The sequence below is a fragment of the Rhinolophus sinicus genome, linkage group LG04 (assembly GCF_036562045.2).
Source record: "Rhinolophus sinicus isolate RSC01 linkage group LG04, ASM3656204v1, whole genome shotgun sequence".
In the NCBI taxonomy this organism is placed as follows: domain Eukaryota; kingdom Metazoa; phylum Chordata; class Mammalia; order Chiroptera; family Rhinolophidae; genus Rhinolophus; species Rhinolophus sinicus.
In genome coordinates this window covers 179,841,023-179,858,768 of record NC_133754.1, presented here as the reverse complement: position 1 = coordinate 179,858,768, position 17,746 = coordinate 179,841,023, and the positions used below count along the sequence as shown (strand labels likewise).

Here is a 17,746-nt window from a genome sequence, read left to right as displayed (position 1 = left end):
CCGTAGACCTGCCATGGTTCTGCCTGACGTGAGCCTTTCTCTCCAGTAGGTCTGTGGAACTCAATGGATTTATGGCATTCAGGGAGCAGTACATGGGAGTGTCCGTGCCTCCACACTATCAGTACATACCGCACCTTTTTAACTATTCTGCCCACTCGCCACTTCTGCCCCCACAAGCTCGCAGCCTGGACCCCCAGTCATACAGTCTGATTCACCAGCTCGTATCAGCTGAGGACCTGGAGCCATTGGGCACGCCCATGTTGATCGAAGATGGGTGAGTGAGTCCTGCCCTATCTAGCCCTTGCAGCTTCAAAATGTTCTCTAGCCCACACCCCTCTTCATCCCAGGCTTCAGAGTGAGTTGGGGATAATGAGTGAGGACTCAGCATCAAAGGACAAATCTGTGCTGTCTTTGAAGTCAGTGGTCCCTCATTTTTCTCTTGAGCATCTTTTCTCATAGAGTTGCGGCTCTTTATCAATCCCTATGGAATTGGGATTAAAGAGCTTTTGTTTCTTCTTGGGCCTAGGTAAGCCAGGCCCTGGGATGGGTCTGTGCACTTCTGAGCCAAAGATGAGCTATAATTCTGGGGACAGTCATACACCAAGTCTAGGCTCCTTAACAAGGCACTCGGGGCACTAACTGGTTGTGGCCTGTCTACATCTCTAGCCAGCATACCTATGGGTGGCCTCTGCCGTGTGCTCTCTGTGTGGGCCTGAGATGGTGGAAGGAAATACTCTTTCAATCCCCGTTGTCTCTGTCCGAGTAGATAGTTCAGCCCCTCCCCCATTGCTGCACCCATTACTCCTTTGGCCTGGAGCGTAGGCTATTTGAGTGTTTCCAAGCTTAGGCTCCCTCCAAAAGGTCTCCTGACATTTCTTAATCTGGTCTCTAATTTCAAAGAGGAAATTCAAACATCTGTCTACAAGAAGGCCACACAAAACCTTCATAAATCTGGACATGGGGGTGTGGGAAATAGTCATGCCCAGGGGCCTTGAGAGAAAGAATCCGGGACCCTGGTGTCATCCAACCTGGGGATGAGAAATGCCCTGTACCTTCCTTCTGGCAGGCGCTTGGAAAAGCTGAGCAACTGTAGTTCCAGAACTCTCACCACCAGGGGGTGCAGTAGGAGCAGGAAAAGCTGAACTTGTGTTCTCTTTCAGCAGTCTGGACCCAGACTCATTTTGCCACCAGTCCGCTTTCAGTGGGCACCAGATCCCCCTAATGGAGCCCTCGTTGCCAAAACTAGTGCAGGAGTGACTTGGAATTTTCTGTAACATAAGCAACATTAGTGGACACCAACATTAAAAGTCACACTCCCTCATAATTGCACAAATTTCTGAGCTTCCTTTCCCCTCAGCAGCCTTTTCTCACCAAACCCGCCTCTCCAGCCCTGAGCTTGCTGCTGGCCCCAGTGCTGCCCCTTTGTCATTAGACTAAATTGAATGGAGCTGGAGATCCATGGTCAAGGGCAAGGAGCCCACCGCCAGAGACACTTTGTGCCCTTAGGAGAACCCTCTTCCTATGCCTCCATCCTCCTCCTCTGGCCACTAGAAGTGACTTTCCCCCGTCCCTATCCCCTAGATATGCTGTGACCCAGGCGGAGCTGTTTGCCCTGCTTTGCCGCCTGGCCGATGAGCTGCTCTTTAGGCAGATTGCCTGGATCAAGAAACTGCCTTTCTTCTGCGAGCTCTCAATCAAGGATTACACGTGCCTCCTGAGCTCTACATGGCAGGAATTAATCCTGCTGTCCTCCCTCACCGTTTACAGCAAGCAGATCTTTGGGGAGCTGGCCGATGTCACCGCCAAGTACTCACCCTCTGATGAAGAACTACACAGGTGAGGGCTACTGGCTGGGGAGGAGTTCCCAAGCAACCAAACAAACCACTGTCATCCCTACAAGGCAGCAGGGTTTCCTGGCACTCCTAAGTGGGCATTAAAGCCACACAGGGCTGCATTTGAATCTTTACTCTGCCATTGGCTAGCTCTGTAACCTCGGTCAAGTCTGTGATCCTCAGGTTCTGGATTTATAAGATGGGCCAGTAACAATACAAGTAACAAAGGGGGTAATAACAATCTCCCTGACAAGGTAGTTGTGAGGAATAAATGATATTGTGCAGTGAAGCTTAGCAGAAGCTAAGCTGTTATTTTGATCACATCTGGATTACTGCAGTAAGGCAGTATATCCGAGAAAAACAAAACTCTGAACTTTGCCTGTGAGGTGAGGAGCTCGGGGCTGCAGTGTGCGATCTGAGAACAAAACCCAGCATTCGCTGTGGCAGCCGCTCTGTGCCAGGCACAGGGCTTGGCATTTGTCGATTGCCTGACTTCTCACAGCCTCCAGCATGTAGGTGCGATTACGCCTATTTTATAAATGAGAAAACTAAGGTTCCCAGAGGCCTGCCTGACTGCAAAGCTTAGGCTCTTTACTGCATCCAAGATAGTAAGAGCATGGGACTAAGAGACGGTTTTTCTCCTCGATGTTCTAGCACGAAGTCTCATCCCAGCTGGCCAGGAGCCTTCTAACCTCCCTGTGTAGAGCAGCTCTTTTACTCACTTTGGAGACCGGAGCACATAGTGACACCCCCAAGTCAGGGCAAGTGATACAACTTTTCTGGCTTATTAATTTATCCATGTGTAGAATAAAGCTTACAACACATTTAAATAGACGTTTCAGTAATTCACCTTTATTGAACAGTTTCCAGTAATGGAAGTCATGGGATTCTAGAGCACACAAGAAGGGGAGAAGAAAAGGTACCCCCATCGGTGCAAGCTGGAGAGGGTGAGGTACCAGCCCCCACACTTCTATACACAGGACTAGGATACATCTCCCTCTGGCACTCAGTCTCATGGCACAAAGACAAACCGAGACTTAGGCTGGAAGCAAAGCTCCAAGACCCTCAAGGGCCCTGTGCTGAGGGAGGGGGAGTCTGGGAGTTGACTTTCTCCCCAGGTTTCCTAATGTTCCCTTTTTAATGATGCTTACTAGCTTCAGGGTGATCTATAAATGACAGAGTTTTGAACCCAGCTGACACTTTGTCCTGTAAACAGAGTTATCTGATTTTGCAAATGACCTAACCCCTTGTCTTGAGCCTCTAATTCATTATTTCCATCAAATTCCTGTGTCCTGCTCTATGACTCTGGTCTGACCGAATGTTTGGATAGCAGTCAGCCTGCTCCAACATTGTCAGGGTTTGCAGAGCTGGCCCAGCGAGCCCGGCTTCCCTATTTGCCTGCAGTGCAGCCTGGGACCACCTCCAGAGTCAGCCTGTGGGCTCCACTCCCTGGAGAGAGCTGGGTTTTCCCCAGGCCTTCTCTAGGTAGGCAGGGACCACTGGTCGTGCAGGGCCTCTCTCTGGTTTTGAGCTTCATAAGGCACCCCATCCCACTACATCCAATCCCTTGCACCCCAAGAGCAAGGTAGGGACCTGTAACAGCTGAATTAGTGAGGGAATTTTTATTTCCTAGGAAGGCTCCCTACCAAGGAGAATCTAGAGCTGCATTGCCCAATATTGTGGCCACAAGCCTCAGGTGGCTTTTTAATTTTAAATTAAATAAAATTAAGTAAAATTAAAAATTAAGTTCCTCATTTGCACTAGCCACGTTTCAAGTGCTCAGTAGCCACATGTGGCTAGTGGCTACTGTATTGGACAGTACGGATACAGAGCATTTCCATTATCACAGAAAGTTCTGGTGAACAACGCTGACTCGAACACATGTTGCTGCTGAGCTCTCACGTGGGTTTGAGGATAAGAAATAGATTCTTTGTTAGGACTCTTATTCCACTATGGAGGCCTTCAGTGGAAAAGAGCGGCTTAAACTTCAGCCTGTTAGTTCTGATTCCACGCCCATTCGCTGCGCACCTACTGTGTGTTTTGGGAGGCGGGGTGTTGGGATTGCAGATGACGCAGACATGGGTTCGTCATGTGAGAGCCCCTATTCTTGGTTTAGGGGGTTGGGAGGCCAATAGAGCAGATACAATGTACAGTCTCGGGTGATGGTAGAGCTGGAGGGCGTATTAGGGAACCACGCAAGGGCAGACTAGGGAGTGAGTTCCTATATCGGCATAATCAGGGCGTTCTGGCTAGAGGTGCATCTTGAAGTGGGATTTTTCTAGGTAGATTACAGAGAACAGGAGGAAGGCAGGAGAACAACTCTAAGTCCTGGAAGTTAGAGCTCCTGGTTGGTGGCTAAGGGCAGGGAACCAAAAGCAGTCCTGTAGATTAGGGTGCTGAGAGAATGTATCTGCGAGACAGAAATGAGGGAAGAAATGAGTGGAGAGAAAGGTACAGAAAAGATAGGTCATGAAGGTGCTCAAATGCCTAATCGAAAGAAGAATTTGGATTTTGTCTAAACAGTATGAAGTCATAGGACATTTTTAAGTGGAGCAATCACATGGTCAGGTTGCATGTTAGAAAACCCCTGTGGATGTAAAGCTCAGGAAGGGTTGGCATGAGCAAGGCTAGAGGACGATGCTTGGATGGGAGACTGTTCCATAGCCCAGGACAAGGCAGCAGTGGCGCTGGGAGCAGAGACGGCAGCACAGAGTTCAGAGGTGGCAAGGAGGTGAATCACGTCAGCGGGACTTCAGTGAGTGGAAAAGGTGGGGGTGCTGCCAGGCAGGGGGACACCAATTCTCTAGCCAAGATGATGGAGCCTGGGAAGAACAGGCTGAGAGATGAGCCACTCTGAATTTGATTGGGATCTGTGGAGTCTGAGATGCGTGTGGAAGGTGCCCCAGAGGTCAGAGGAAATGGAACTGCGAGAACCTCTGGAATCAGGCTCATCCCTGTCAAGCAGCCCCACTCTGCTAGAAACCCAGGGTGTGGAATCCGTAATTGGCCATAGCTCTTTCCTACCTTGCTTGCTCCTGCGTTCCTCCCACTCCCCCAAATGCCTTTACTTTTTCACAACTCTGAGAGCAAGTGAGTTTCTGCTGTCATGAAAAGGCTTTTCCCCGATGATGCATGACCACCTCCTTTTCTCTTCTCAAATATCGAATCGAATTTATGGTGCCCATTTTCCTTAATCAGGCCGTTATCAGACAGTGAGCCGGGTGAATTTGATTTAAAGCAGATTGTAGCACCAGCCAGCGACTGCTCCTGGCCCTAATCAAGACTCCTTCACGCTCAGAAGATGCCTTGCACTCGATGGGCTTTAATGGGCACTTCTGCCTCCTGAGTATTAGCTCCGTTTCTGCCAGATCTTCGGAAATTTCCCTCCCAGCTTCCCTACTCAGACCCTAGCTGGAAGGTTCAGGAAACATACAGCCTTCTTTTTGCTTTGGTAATGGGAGCAATGATGACGATGCTAATAGGTAAGAATTACAGACTGTATTGTGCCGGATTCCATCGTAAGGGCTTTAACATTTGTTTAGTCCTCACCGCCACCCTGAGACTGCACTGATATGATATTTCCCTGTTCTACCGTTGAGGGGCGTGAGGTTCAGAGAGGTGAAAGCTCAAGGCTACAAAGCTAGGAAGAGATGGGGTTGAGATTACTACCTAGATCTTTGGTGCTCCAAAGCCCAGGCTCTCTGCCATTACGCTAGACTAAATTCGTTAGCCTTCTCAAAAGTTCGACTTTCTGGAACGTGTCCCGGAGCTGGTGTCTTTCTGCTTTTTTGGAGCCTGTATGTGGGTACTGAGGTGGCAGTCCCTCTAAGGCTGTGGCTGATGGGGTAGGTGTATTTAGATGAATGAAAAAGAGACAACTAGGCCTCTCAGCCCCCTTAATGGGACATAACTTATACAGTGTCAGCTTCAATTGCTGACTGAATGGTCCAGTGGTTTGGGGGTTCCTGGCAGGAATGTTTTCCTTGTCCTAGCGTGCTTGTGTAATGGGAACCTAGAAGAAGAATGGGTGTGTTTGTCCAGTTCTCTGGCTTTGAATGCTGATAATTTGTAGACAGGGACTACAGGGGCGTTAGAGCCGTGGGCCGGGCAGCTGTGGGGGAGGTACGGCTGCAGGAGAAAGCGGGCCCATGGAACAGAGAACAATTTGTTTATCAAGGGTTGGGATGCGGGGTGTGGAGGGAAGCTTTGCAGTCAGGCGCTGGAGACTGAGTGGGGGCTGCCGGGCTAGCTGCCAGCCCCCACCGCTGCCAGGGGTCCGTGATGGTAGCCTGTCCTAAGAATTTTGGAAAGGAGGTATGTGCTGTCCCCAAGAGGAAGGGCAGATTGGGGGCATATGCTCAGGCCGGGCACTGGGGAGCGCCTTTGTGTGCCTCGGGTCAGGACTCAGCCAGGAATAGGTTTGGCACTCCTGGCGAGGGGCCTGGCCGGTAGCCACACACCTGCAGGTTCTGCGCGCCAGAGGGAGCACTTGGGGCAAGAGGTTGCTGATTAAGGAGAGAGCATTATCTGCGCTTGCTACACTGCTCAGCCACCAGACAGATGCGGACACTGCTGCTCCGCCTGCACCCTGCTTTTCTATGCCCTACCCATCCCAGCCCTCCCCCAGCCCTCCAGGCAGACCCTAGAAGGCATTTACGCTGAAGACCTTTTCCTCTCAGGAGCACAGAGTAATCTACCCTCCCGGGCACACTGCCTGCTGCCAGCCTCGGCGTCACGGAAGCTCTGCAGGGCAGTTGTGTGCACTGCAGCCACCCCAGCACCCGCTCTGATTGGGCCCTGGGCTGAGTTGCTGTGGGAACAGAGTTCCCGAGGTGCCCTGTGGTAGCATGTGGTAGCTTTTCCCAGTTACCAGTTCACCAATTCAGAGCAAGGCAGCCAGGGAGAAGGCAGTGTAGTGCTGAGAAAGGGACAGGCTTGCAATGAGAACACGGGATTAAACCTTAGCTCATCACCAGTTATTTACTATGTAACTTTGGGAAAGGCACCTCTTCCGCTTCCTCACCCCTCACATGAGGTGATATTACTAATCTCACAGGTTATCATGAGGGTCAAATGCAAGAATGCAGTAGGGGCCCAGTAAACAACCTCTGTGAGCCTTAGTTTCCACATGTGAACGAAGGATTATAACATCTACTTGGGGACTTACTGGGAGTATCCAGTAAAATTATGTATGTAGAATATTTAACAAAGTGCTTGGCAAGTAGCAAACATTTAACAAATGGTAGATAAAGTTATCCATAGTGGTTATTCAATATGAATTTGTCTGTCAGCTAGTCTGGGAAAATATCAATAAAGCTGTAAAAGCCACTGGGACCAGGAGCAGAGAGAAACGGACTCAGCCATCAGAGTTCAAAATCAGCACTGAGAGAAGCCCCAGCTCAGACTGACTGGGAGCCAAACCTTGAGGCAGAAGGTCAGAGCTGCAATTGCGAGGAGCTGCTGCTGGACTCCCCCTGGTGTTTGAGAGCTGCAGGTGCCTCTGGCCCCAGCCAGAACCAGACTTTCTCCCAGAAGTGTCCCTCGTGCCCAGGAAGCCAAGCCCTTGCAAAGCCTTCAGAGTTACTGCAGAAAGCGGTAGTACATCCCCGGGTGCTCTGGACCCTCCCCAGTCAGGGCCTTCTTGCCTAGCACAGGGCTGCGCTACCCAGACCTGAACATAATTGCTCAGAAGCAGCCCTGGGCTGAGCATCTCTCTGAGCTGCACCTAAGGCCTGTCTGGCACTGGCCTTGGCCCACAGGCCAGCCCACTGCTAGAAGGGCAGAGGCTGGGCCTGACCCCAGCTTTTATAAACTGCTTCCCCGTTCAGCCTTTGCCTCCTTGGTTTGGTGGTATTTCCATCTCTGATATGAGATATTCCCCACTATGACCCAGAGTATTAGTCCCTTAGTCTGGGGCTCCTTTGCCTAAAACTTGGTCTGCTGTCAAGGAGCTTACTCCTAATCCAAAAGAAAAGAGCATTGAGAATTCTCTGCTAGGGGGATGCCACCTTAGATACTGGGAAAACCAAGGCCCTGGGAAGTTAGCCCCAGTTCCACGTTCCAGCTCTGTCACCACTAGCTGCGTGCTTGTGGACCAGTCCCCACTATTTGAACTTCCGGTTCTCATCTGTACAGTGGTGGTGATAATCTCACCTAGCCCATAGTGCTGAGAAAATTTAATGAGGTAATGCACATAAAGTGCCCAGCACAGGAGGTGGCATGGCGTGGAGGCTCAGTTAATATTTTCCTCCCTCCTAGCTGAAGTCAGAGATGCCAATAAAAATTTTCACTGTGCATAACCTCAGCCCTGCTGGAAATGGTGAACCTAAATAAATAAATATAGTCAACAGCTTTTTCTGCATTGTGGCAGAGACTCACATAGAGTCACCATGGCAGCTGCCACTGATACTGGATTCTATATCTCAACAATAGCAGTTATGCTAATAATGTCATTTGTTACCCCAAGCAGGCAAGCATTATTAACTTACAGAGGGGGACCTCAAAGCTTACAGGTGTCAAATGACTAGCCTAAGGTCTCATAGCTTTTATGTGATAGAGCTGGACTTGAACTTAGATTTGGTCGATCCCCCCAACCTTGAGAACAGCAGCTTGTATGAACTATCTTGGCTTCTAGATAAAACATGGATCCACACCAGTCCTTGACAAATGGTTCTGAATTCCATTTCCCCCAAGCTCAGCCTCTTTCCTCCGTCAGATGCCTTAAGGAGCTGTAGGAAACCTCTGACCCCTTCCCTGGTCTCCACTGGAGTCAGAGCCCACTATTAACAACTGCGTCTCTTCCCCAGATTTAGTGATGAAGGGATGGAGGTGATCGAGCGGCTCATCTACCTATATCACAAGTTCCATCAGCTAAAGGTCAGCAATGAGGAGTACGCTTGCATGAAAGCAATTAACTTCTTAAATCAAGGTGAGTGGCTTGGGGAACGGGAAAAAGGGACTTTATTTTTATTTTTTTGCCAGTGAGCATTTGCCCTCATGTTTCATGCCCCCCTTTACCCTCAGGACTGTCACCCAGAATCTGACACAGCATGTGGGTACCAGTCTTGGAAAGCCTGTGCTCCCCTCATCATCATCCTGTAGGGCATACTTTGGATATTTTCTTCAAACCTAAATGCCACAGTCTCTATAACTCATAGCGGAAGGAAGAGGATTCGCTTTGTTTAGTTAGTTTCAATGCATTTAAACACAGACACCAAGGACAGTACATGCGTCATTTAAATTATGTACCGAGTTTACCAGTGACTGAAGAAGAGCAGAGTGACTGATGGAGCTATTGGAGATAAGGCCTCTGCAACAGGCTGCCAGTGTTCGGACAGCCCCTCTGGGGCAGAGTGGGGGTGCACAGAAACACACATGCATATCAAGCATGGCTTTTCATTAGAAGAGTGCTGGATAGGATTTGTGTGAAGTAGTACCTACAAAGTAGCGCTTGGTAGCTGCTGGTAACCAGAGTAGTGTGAAGGAGAATTTGTATTCTTTTTTTTTCCAAAGTGGCATGTGAGTGCTCTGCTCTCAGAGTGGACCCGGGCTGTTTTGCTGCCTGTGGTATTAAAAGTGCTCTGTTCCTGTATTGCATTGCCTCGTATGAGACTCTGGGTCCCCTGGTCTGTGCCCACACTGGCCAAACCTCCTCCTGCTACTTCAGTACAATTCACGCATGTATCTGGTGGTGTGTGCCTTCCCTAGGCCAGGCCCTGTGGTGAGCATGAAAGACACTGACAAATAAATTAGATCCCAGGTCCCTGTCCTCAAGAAATAGACTCTGACGGCACATGACACGTTACTTGAGCTTCAGATAGGGGGAGATCAGTAGCAACTACTTGGAGGAGAAATCTAAGCAGGGCCTCAAAGGCTGGGTAAGATTTATACATAGACTATATTCTATATTTTATATAGAGATATAAAAAAGGGGTAGGGGTGTGTGTGTGTGTGTGTGTGTGTGTGTGTGTGTGTGTGTAAAAATAAGAGACATCTATGTAGAAAATACTGGAGTGACATCCCAGATGAGCAGAGACACAAGAGACCATGTGTGAATACTCATATACTCGTATGTACAAGCATGAATGCGTAGGTATCAGCAAAGTTTGATGGGCTCCGGCAAAGTGCAAATTTAAAGATACTGTGCAGGATAAATTAAGAAAGGTAGATTATTCAGTCAGTTGTTCAACACCTACTGGTTGGCCTTGTTTTGTGCCAAGCCCTGTGCTGGGCGCCAGGTGTGAAGACTGAGCCTAACCCTCAAAGGGCTCGGTCTAGTGATTTTCCTACATGATTTTTTTTTTCTTCATCTGATTTCTCTTCCCTTATCCAGAACTTTGTTCCTGCGTGTCAAAAGGAGAAAAGATCTCTTGCTGTGACATTTAATAACTTTTAATTGAAAGATACACCTATTCAAGGAGTTGGTGTTTCTTCCATGTTAGAAAGCCCCTCCCACTTCCCGTGTGGTTTTCTTCACAGATATCAGGGGTCTGGCCAGTGCCTCACAGCTGGAACAGTTGAACAAGCGATATTGGTACATTTGCCAGGATTTCACTGAATATAAATATACACATCAGCCGAACCGCTTTCCTGACCTCATGATGTGCTTACCTGAGATTCGATATATTGCAGGTAACATTCTGGGTGCTGGGTTCCCAACGCTTCCTTGCTTCTCTTAGCTTGTGAAGAGAATGAGGCAAGCAGTGTTTTCAGGATACTCATTTAAGGCCCATCTCTTGCCCTCGGAAAAGTTATATTATAACGAGAAGTTTGTGTATGGAGCAGAATCTAACATTTCCTCAGCACCTATGATGTGCAGGGTACTTTATGGCCTTATATCATTTAATCTCAGAACAATCTCTGCACGGCTGGTGGTTGGTGATATTATGGCCAGTCTGTGGATGGGGAAACAGGCTCAGAATTTCTCAGATTAGCTTCATTTCCTGAATTGTATACTGTAAAATGGTGGATTTTATGCTATGCGAATTGTATCTCAGTTTTAAAAATTAACTTCATAGAATTGCCTGTAGGTTTTGGGGGATCATTCATTTAAAGCGATATCTTTAAAATAATTCTCAAAAATCCTATGTTTGCAAAGGAATGTTTGTTGTTGTTTTTGTGGTCTTAAGCCCCTTCTTGACATTTAAAAAGGTCCGTTTGAATATAAAATCCTGGCTTTAGTTGTTACTGCTTTACTTCATTTGGTAAAGATTCTTATTTATAGTTATTCAGCAGATACTGAGGAGCAGCTCAGAAATGTGGCCTCTAGACTTTGAGGTAGTTCCTGTCAAATTCAGCAATACAATGTTGAAGGAAAAAATTTTCAGTATGACAAAGGAATTTTTGTTCTACATTTTGTGCCTGGGGTAATCTAGCAGATGTGAACTAGACCTAAACTATTGGAATTTGGGAGGTGTTTTGATATTTATGTCTCAGCATTTTCAAAACTAGGTTCTCCCAAACGAGATCTTAATCAGGTGCTCTCTAAAATGAAGGGAAGTCAGTAGTTCCACCCCACTCTCCCCACAGAGCTGGGTCTCACCCCTGGCAGCACTTGGAATCACCTGGGAAGCTTTTACAAAATATCTGTACTTGGGTTGCACCTCCAGAGAGTCTCATTTAGTTGGTATGGGGTGGGGCCGGGGCATCAGTATTTTTTTTTTTTAACTCCCCAGGTGACTCTAAAGTACGGTCGGGGAGGAGGACCACAGCCTCGAGTATTTACAGAGTATGTCAGCACGGAGAAGGCTCGGAGAAGTCCTCCAGTAAAGACACCTGTGTACCTTCGTTAGCCCTGAATTTCTCAATTTGTTTGCCCCTGTGACACCCCCACCTCTTTTTTTCTTAGTGCTTTTATTAACCCATTTTACTACTCTGAGGAGCAATGTTTTATAGAACGGTAGAGAATCTACCGGGAAGAAGAAGAAAACAGGATCTAAGTTTCTCCCGGTATTTTAGCTCTAACAGGGCATCGAGGAATACCTCTCAGTTGTAGATTCCTCATCTTTAAAATGGGGATAAAAAGTAGTATGTGTCACACAGAAATATTGTGACAATTAAATGAGATAATGCATTTAAACACCTAGCTCAGAGTAAGCATTCCCTGAATAGTAGCCATGATTATAGCTTGTACCATTACTAGACTCCCCAGGGCACCAGAATGGGCCTGGGTACCAGGACGTTAGCCCAGTGTGTCTGACCTTTGTGATACTCCTGGCACTTTCCTTGCCCCAGTCACTCAGTGGCTGGTGAAGGGCAGCATTCTCCCTTCACCAGCCCAAGAGGAGCCTCACAGGCGCTTCCACTGGCAGCCACTGCTAACTCTTCTTTTCCCACCTCGTTCCCAGGGAAAATGGTGAATGTACCCTTGGAGCAGCTGCCCCTCCTCTTTAAGGTGGTGCTGCATTCCTGCAAGACAAGTGTGGGCAAAGAATGACCCGTTCCCAGCGCCCCTCCTCGGGCCATCCACAGAGCCTTGTGTGGGCAGGACAGGCTCCAGAAGAAAGAGCCAGAGAGACCAACGTGGAGGCTGTGGAGCAGCGTTTCCAGTTGCCTCCATAGCAAGAAGAGTGTTTGTTTGTTTGTCTGTTTTGTTAAGCTCATTTTTCTATATATTTATTTCACGACAGAGTTGAATGTATGGCCTTCAACACGATGCACATGCTTTTGTGTGAATGCAGCCGATGCATTTCCTTGCAGTTTACAGAATGTGAAGATGTTTAATGTTACAGTGTTGTCATTGTTTAGAGATAGTTCTTTTGTATTTTGAGGGAGGGTGGGATGGGGCTGAGATGACTGTTTCCATAATGTTGACAAAGACGACTACCTCAGTGGGAAGGGAGGGGTGTGGCCGTCCCGACTTCTCCCACGTGTTCTCAGCAGACTCACACATTTGTCTGTCAGAGAGCAAACTGCCTTTTTCTAGCCACAGAATTGCCAGGTAAAAGCACATACCATGAAAGGGCAAAGTGCTGTTAGGAGGTTTACTGAGCAAAGTGGGTGACACAGTGGGAACATGGCAGGAGATGAGGCGTTACGCCCCCTCTTTTCTTTGGAAAGCATGAAAGTTGAGTGAGTGGGACACAGTGACCAAATCTAAGTTAGGTGTCCTCAGGGAGAAGGGTTTCTGTTCTCACACCATGCTCTGGGGTCCCCCCTCCCCACCGTCTCAAACACCACTGTCAGTTTCTGCCACTGTCAGCTTTTCATCCAGGCAGAGTCCTGGACATAAGGAATCCTTGGGACTTGCCTGCCAGCTCCCGTGGGGCTCCCAGCTCCCTAGTTTCCTTATGTGGATCAACCAAGGCCTACCTTCCTGAGACGCCTTGGCTCTCCCTTACAGAAGGCTTCCTATTGGCCCTCTGACAACATGGCTGAACGAAATGTCGTGCTCTGAATCCTGGTGCCCACTACTGATTTCTTCTCCTTTCACCTTGTTCTCTTCAAGGGGTAATGAGACAAAGTCCAGACTGCAAAAAAAAAAAGAATAAACACTTCTCCTTTAGAGTTCTCTGTTCCTCCCCCTCTCCATCCCCTCCTACCCCATCCCATCCCACCCCACCCCAGGACTGAATCCAAAACCTATAATCTCTTTCTCAGTGGGACCATTCATTCATTTGCTGAGCAGAATTTTTGCCTCTAAATTCTACTCCGAGTTCTCCTAATCTTGATAAAACGAGAGCAGGTTTCCCAGGACGGAAAGCCCAAGGCCCAGAGTAGCCCAGCTGCCCCTTAGGCTATCCGTGGCCTGGAGGGCTGGAGTCCCAGGCACCTGGAAGGGAAGGGGGGCTTTAAACTACCTCATATTCCTACAGGCCTGGCTGCCCCCTCTGCAGATACGGCCTGGACCCCTAGTTCTTTCACTACCTGCCTCCCGTATCCCGGGAAGTGTTCCTTACCCTGTTGGCTTTGCCCAGCAGCCACACCAGACCTGTCTGGGAACTCTTCCAGGTGCTTCCTCCTTGTCTGCCTTACTGTACGGCAGTTGTCGCTGCCCACAGCCAGTGTGGTCCAGGTGGCTCGCATAGCCAATGCAGCAGACGGACCATTTAGAGGGGCACATCCGAGGTGGCTAGAGGGGCCTGCAGCACCTCCCGGTGCCTGTTCAAAGGCCACGTGATGTCTTCCCAGCCCAGCCGAGCAAACTTAGCCGGGGGGCCACCACATCGTGTGCACACCGCGAGGCTGTGTCAAATCGTTCCCTTTCCAGTGAAATGTCACGGGTACCAGCAGAATGATGACTTTGTCCCTTGATGGATCTAAAACTCAGAGTGTTCCTCCTCAGTGCCATTTCCCCAGCTGATCTGAGAAAGAAAGAAGGAAGAGATGTGTTCCTCAGGAAAACCTCTAATCAGAATGTTTTTCACGTCAGTGGGAAGGTGTGTGTGTGTGTGTGTGTGTGTGTGTGTGTGTGTGTGTTTCTCTCTCACTTCACAATATTTTTGTTTCCCTGAATGTTTTATTTAACCAACTAGATCGCATTCTTTGGCTATAGGTCAGACTCCGAGCTGCTTTCCTCAATATAGGGAGGAGACACATATCAGAAACCACTTCTCCAAGACGGCTCCTGTGTGCAGCATCTTAATTTGCTTAGACCTCCATCTGTCAAATTATTATTTTTTCAAATGGCTTTTCTCTTAAATTAAGCATTTTACCGGTTATGTTTGGGTATCGAAGGAAATTGCTCTCTGATGAGGCAAGAACATGTCTCTCCAATAATGCAGCATTAAACAGAGCAAGTTGTTAATTTGTGGAGTGGGGGAAAGGTTCTGCAAGTTGCCATTGTACAAATCCATTTTTACAAATGTTTGCAGCAGATTCCACAGAACAAAGAGCCCATTCATTTCCGAGAGCCCTGCAGAATCTCTGAGCCAAGTGGCCGTGTGTTCTGAGCCGGAGCCTGACCTGTGGGCCACCTGTAATGTCTTCTGCACCCAGTCCTTTTATGACGGGCTTTTTTTAAACAGGGTAAAGTGAATGTGTTGCATTGCAAACTCAGGTATTACGAGGAGAAGGTAGGAGTGTAGCTAGCACCGTGGAGACATTAGGTCAGCCACTAGATGTATTTGTGAATTTGGTTTGAAGGACACAGAGAAAGGTTGCAGGGGGAGGCTTGGTGTGTTTGTTTTTGCCTGTCTTCCCATACTGTTTGGTTAACAGGCAGCCGTTTTGCTAGGGGAAGAAGTTGTGCATGTGGTCTCAGTTCCCTCTCGTCGGTCCTTTCTCTGATCCCCTGCCACCAACAGCACTCACTTTGAGTGAGAGTTTTTCCACCATAAAAATAGGACCCTGAAAGCTGTGTCGTCAAGGAGAATCCCACCTCCTTGCACTGCATTGAAACATACAAGCTTTTCCCTTCCTTTCCCTTTGAATGTTTTCTTGACCCAAGACAAAAGTTTGGAATCGTGGAACTTCACCTACAACTTATGCTCTCTGGTTCCTTTGTAAGACTTGGGATCTTTCACAAGGTTGGTAGTCTGGAGAAACTCCCTAGAACCTGTCTCAAAGCACTCCACCTGGCTCAGAGGACACCCAGCCTCCATGCCAACCCATGAGTGTGATATGGAGAACCTGGAGAGATAGAAGGCAGCAGGCAGGACCCTCCCTGTCCTGTTCTCCAGAGCCAGAGGAGGGAGAGGGGTCTCCATGGCTCACTGACAGTCACCCACTCCACACCAGCCTGCTTCTTACCTGCCACTCAGGGAAGTGAGTACCTGCCATGGCCAATGTGTTGCCAGGTCCTTAAAACCTTGGGTTCTCTGAGCTAGCTGCCTTGCTCGATTACCCATTTCCTACCTTAGTTTATTTGATCCTGATTTCCTAGGGAATGGGCCAGATGGAGACAGATAAGCCCGATGTGGGTAACATCTAAGCCATGTCTGAGGTTGGCCAAAGTACAGGGGTCCTGGCCTCCTGGTAGGGCAGGAAGCTGAGCAGTGGTTCCAAGTCTTTAGCTCTGGGCCCCTGGTCTGGCTTTTTTCCCTGTTTTTTAAAATTTTGCAATTGTTTTAAGAAATCCAGTCTTTCAGACCAGCCCTTTTATTTTCTTTATTGATTTTTTAAAAAGCAAAAAAACAAAAAAAAAACAAAAATGAAAAACTAAACAAAAAAACCATTACTCTTCCTTTCCCCGACCTGATCCATGAGCGCCCCTCTGCCTTTGCAGTTGATCATTCCTCCCTTTTCCCTCAGCTTGAATCATCTATGTCCAGTGTCTGTGAAATGATGTTTTATCTGTGTCTCAGGATGAGAAACGGCAATCATTCCACCAGGTGCTGGAAACTGGTTAGCCTTGAGGCAAGGGTTTCTAGGGCCACAGCTCAGGGATGTGTATTTAATTACAGGGTCCCCAGAAACCCCTCTCTTGGCTGCCACAAGCAACCGTTTTTCTGGGCTTGGGAGCCAGACCTGGACTGTTTCCTCAGAGGCAGGGCCCCAGAGAGCATGCTCAGTCTGGGAGCAAGCGGGGGCTTCCTATGGCCAGACCTGGGCTATCTGGAGATTGGAAGACTTCTGTCTGTCCCAGGACATGGACCACAGTGGCCCTGCCTCTACCAGCTGGTAAAATGCCTGGTGCCTCTGCTCAGTCCAGTCCCTATGTGGCCTGACTCCTCTGGGCCTGCAGCCCTAAATGGACCACAGCCTACTCAGGAATCAGTTGCAGGCCCAAAGGGAAGCTGCGAGTCAGGCCAGAGCTTGCTCCAAGCCCAGGAAAAAAGTTGTTACTGGTGGAGGCTAGTCTTCCAAATCCTGGAGCCAGCCCTGCCAGCCAAAGTATCATTTTTGCCCTTTGGTGACCATTGTTTTCTTGCTCTGAAATGTCTTATAATAGGTGATAATGTTGACTCAAATTTCCATGAAAAAGAAGAAAAGAAAAAACTACCTCTTGAGTGACATCCTGGTGATTCCTCTTTGAGAAATCCTGTGGGAAAAAAATACTGTAGCCCCTGCTGTGTTTACATGTTTCTGTCGGGAAAGAAACCCTGCCTGCCCTGGGGTGTTGGTGTTTTTGTCTGTGTTGCCATCCCAGGCCTGTGATAGGGGCTTGTGGGTGCGTTGTAATGTCTGGGCCGCGTCTGGGGAGTCCTTCACACCTGCCCGGCCAGGGACTGGCCACCTCCTTGAAGAGGCCTCTGTTTCCTTCCTATGACCCAAGGCACAGGAAACACCACCTTCTACTACCCCAGGGGCTCTGGTGGCACCTGCATCCATGAGCCTACCCCTGGGCTACCTACCTTAGGTCCACTCTCCCCACAGTCCTGTGTAGGAATCAAGTAAACGGGATGTCTCTGAGCCCTTGTCTCCAAAGGGCCGGCCAAGGGCTGCCCGCCAGCCTGGCTCCATCAACCCTGCATGACCAAATGATAGTTGGCGGGCTCTGCAGGCCCCAGGCCCTCTGCTACCTCCCACCCTGCCAGCTGGCAAGGGCTGGGCCCTTTTCTGTGAATTGACTACCTGTGGAAATGTGACCAATTAGTGTGAAATGCATGTTTAGAAAATGTTAGGTACTGTATTTGAACCAATAAATGTGAATCCTTCTGCACATGGCATTTGTCTGTGAAGCTTGTCTGGGGTCCTGGGCAGGGACAATGGGGTGTCCTAAGGAGCTGGCTCGCACCTTCCGATCTGTTGCTCCTGCTTGTAGCTGACACCCACCCAGTTCCTATTGCTGGGGGTCTGGCAGAGGGATGTCTCAGAACTGCTTGCATTAAGGAGCCAGCACTGACCGAGGGGCCTGCTCTCGTCTGGCTCTGTGTTGGGACTTTTCACAAACCTGAACCTCCATGAGGTTAGAGAATTATTACCTCTATTTTATAAATGAAGACGCTAAGGTTAAGTGAGGTGAAGCAACTCAGCCAAGGCCACTCAGCCAGAAACTGAGTCCGGTGGGCGGGGCAAAGACACCTTTGCAGTGC

The 17,746-nt window shown here is 48.7% G+C and overlaps 1 protein-coding gene across 6 annotated transcripts in view; it reads left to right on the top strand.

Moving 5' to 3' along the window:
* Window positions 1–17,375, top strand: part of NR6A1 (nuclear receptor subfamily 6 group A member 1) — a 202,460-nt gene extending 185,085 nt beyond the window's left edge. For 2 of the 6 annotated variants that reach the window (XM_074330997.1, XM_019728538.2), the window contains 5 exons: window positions 47–274; window positions 1,582–1,836; window positions 8,639–8,760; window positions 10,311–10,463; window positions 11,507–12,162. In XM_074330997.1, the coding sequence (XP_074187098.1) occupies window positions 47–274; window positions 1,582–1,836; window positions 8,639–8,760; window positions 10,311–10,463; window positions 11,507–11,655 (907 nt within the window). In that variant the 3' untranslated portion in view covers window positions 11,656–12,162. The other 4 variants (XM_074331000.1, XM_074330999.1, XM_074330998.1 and 1 more) reach the window with 4 other exon arrangements.
* Window positions 17,376–17,746: the final 371 nt, after the last annotated feature.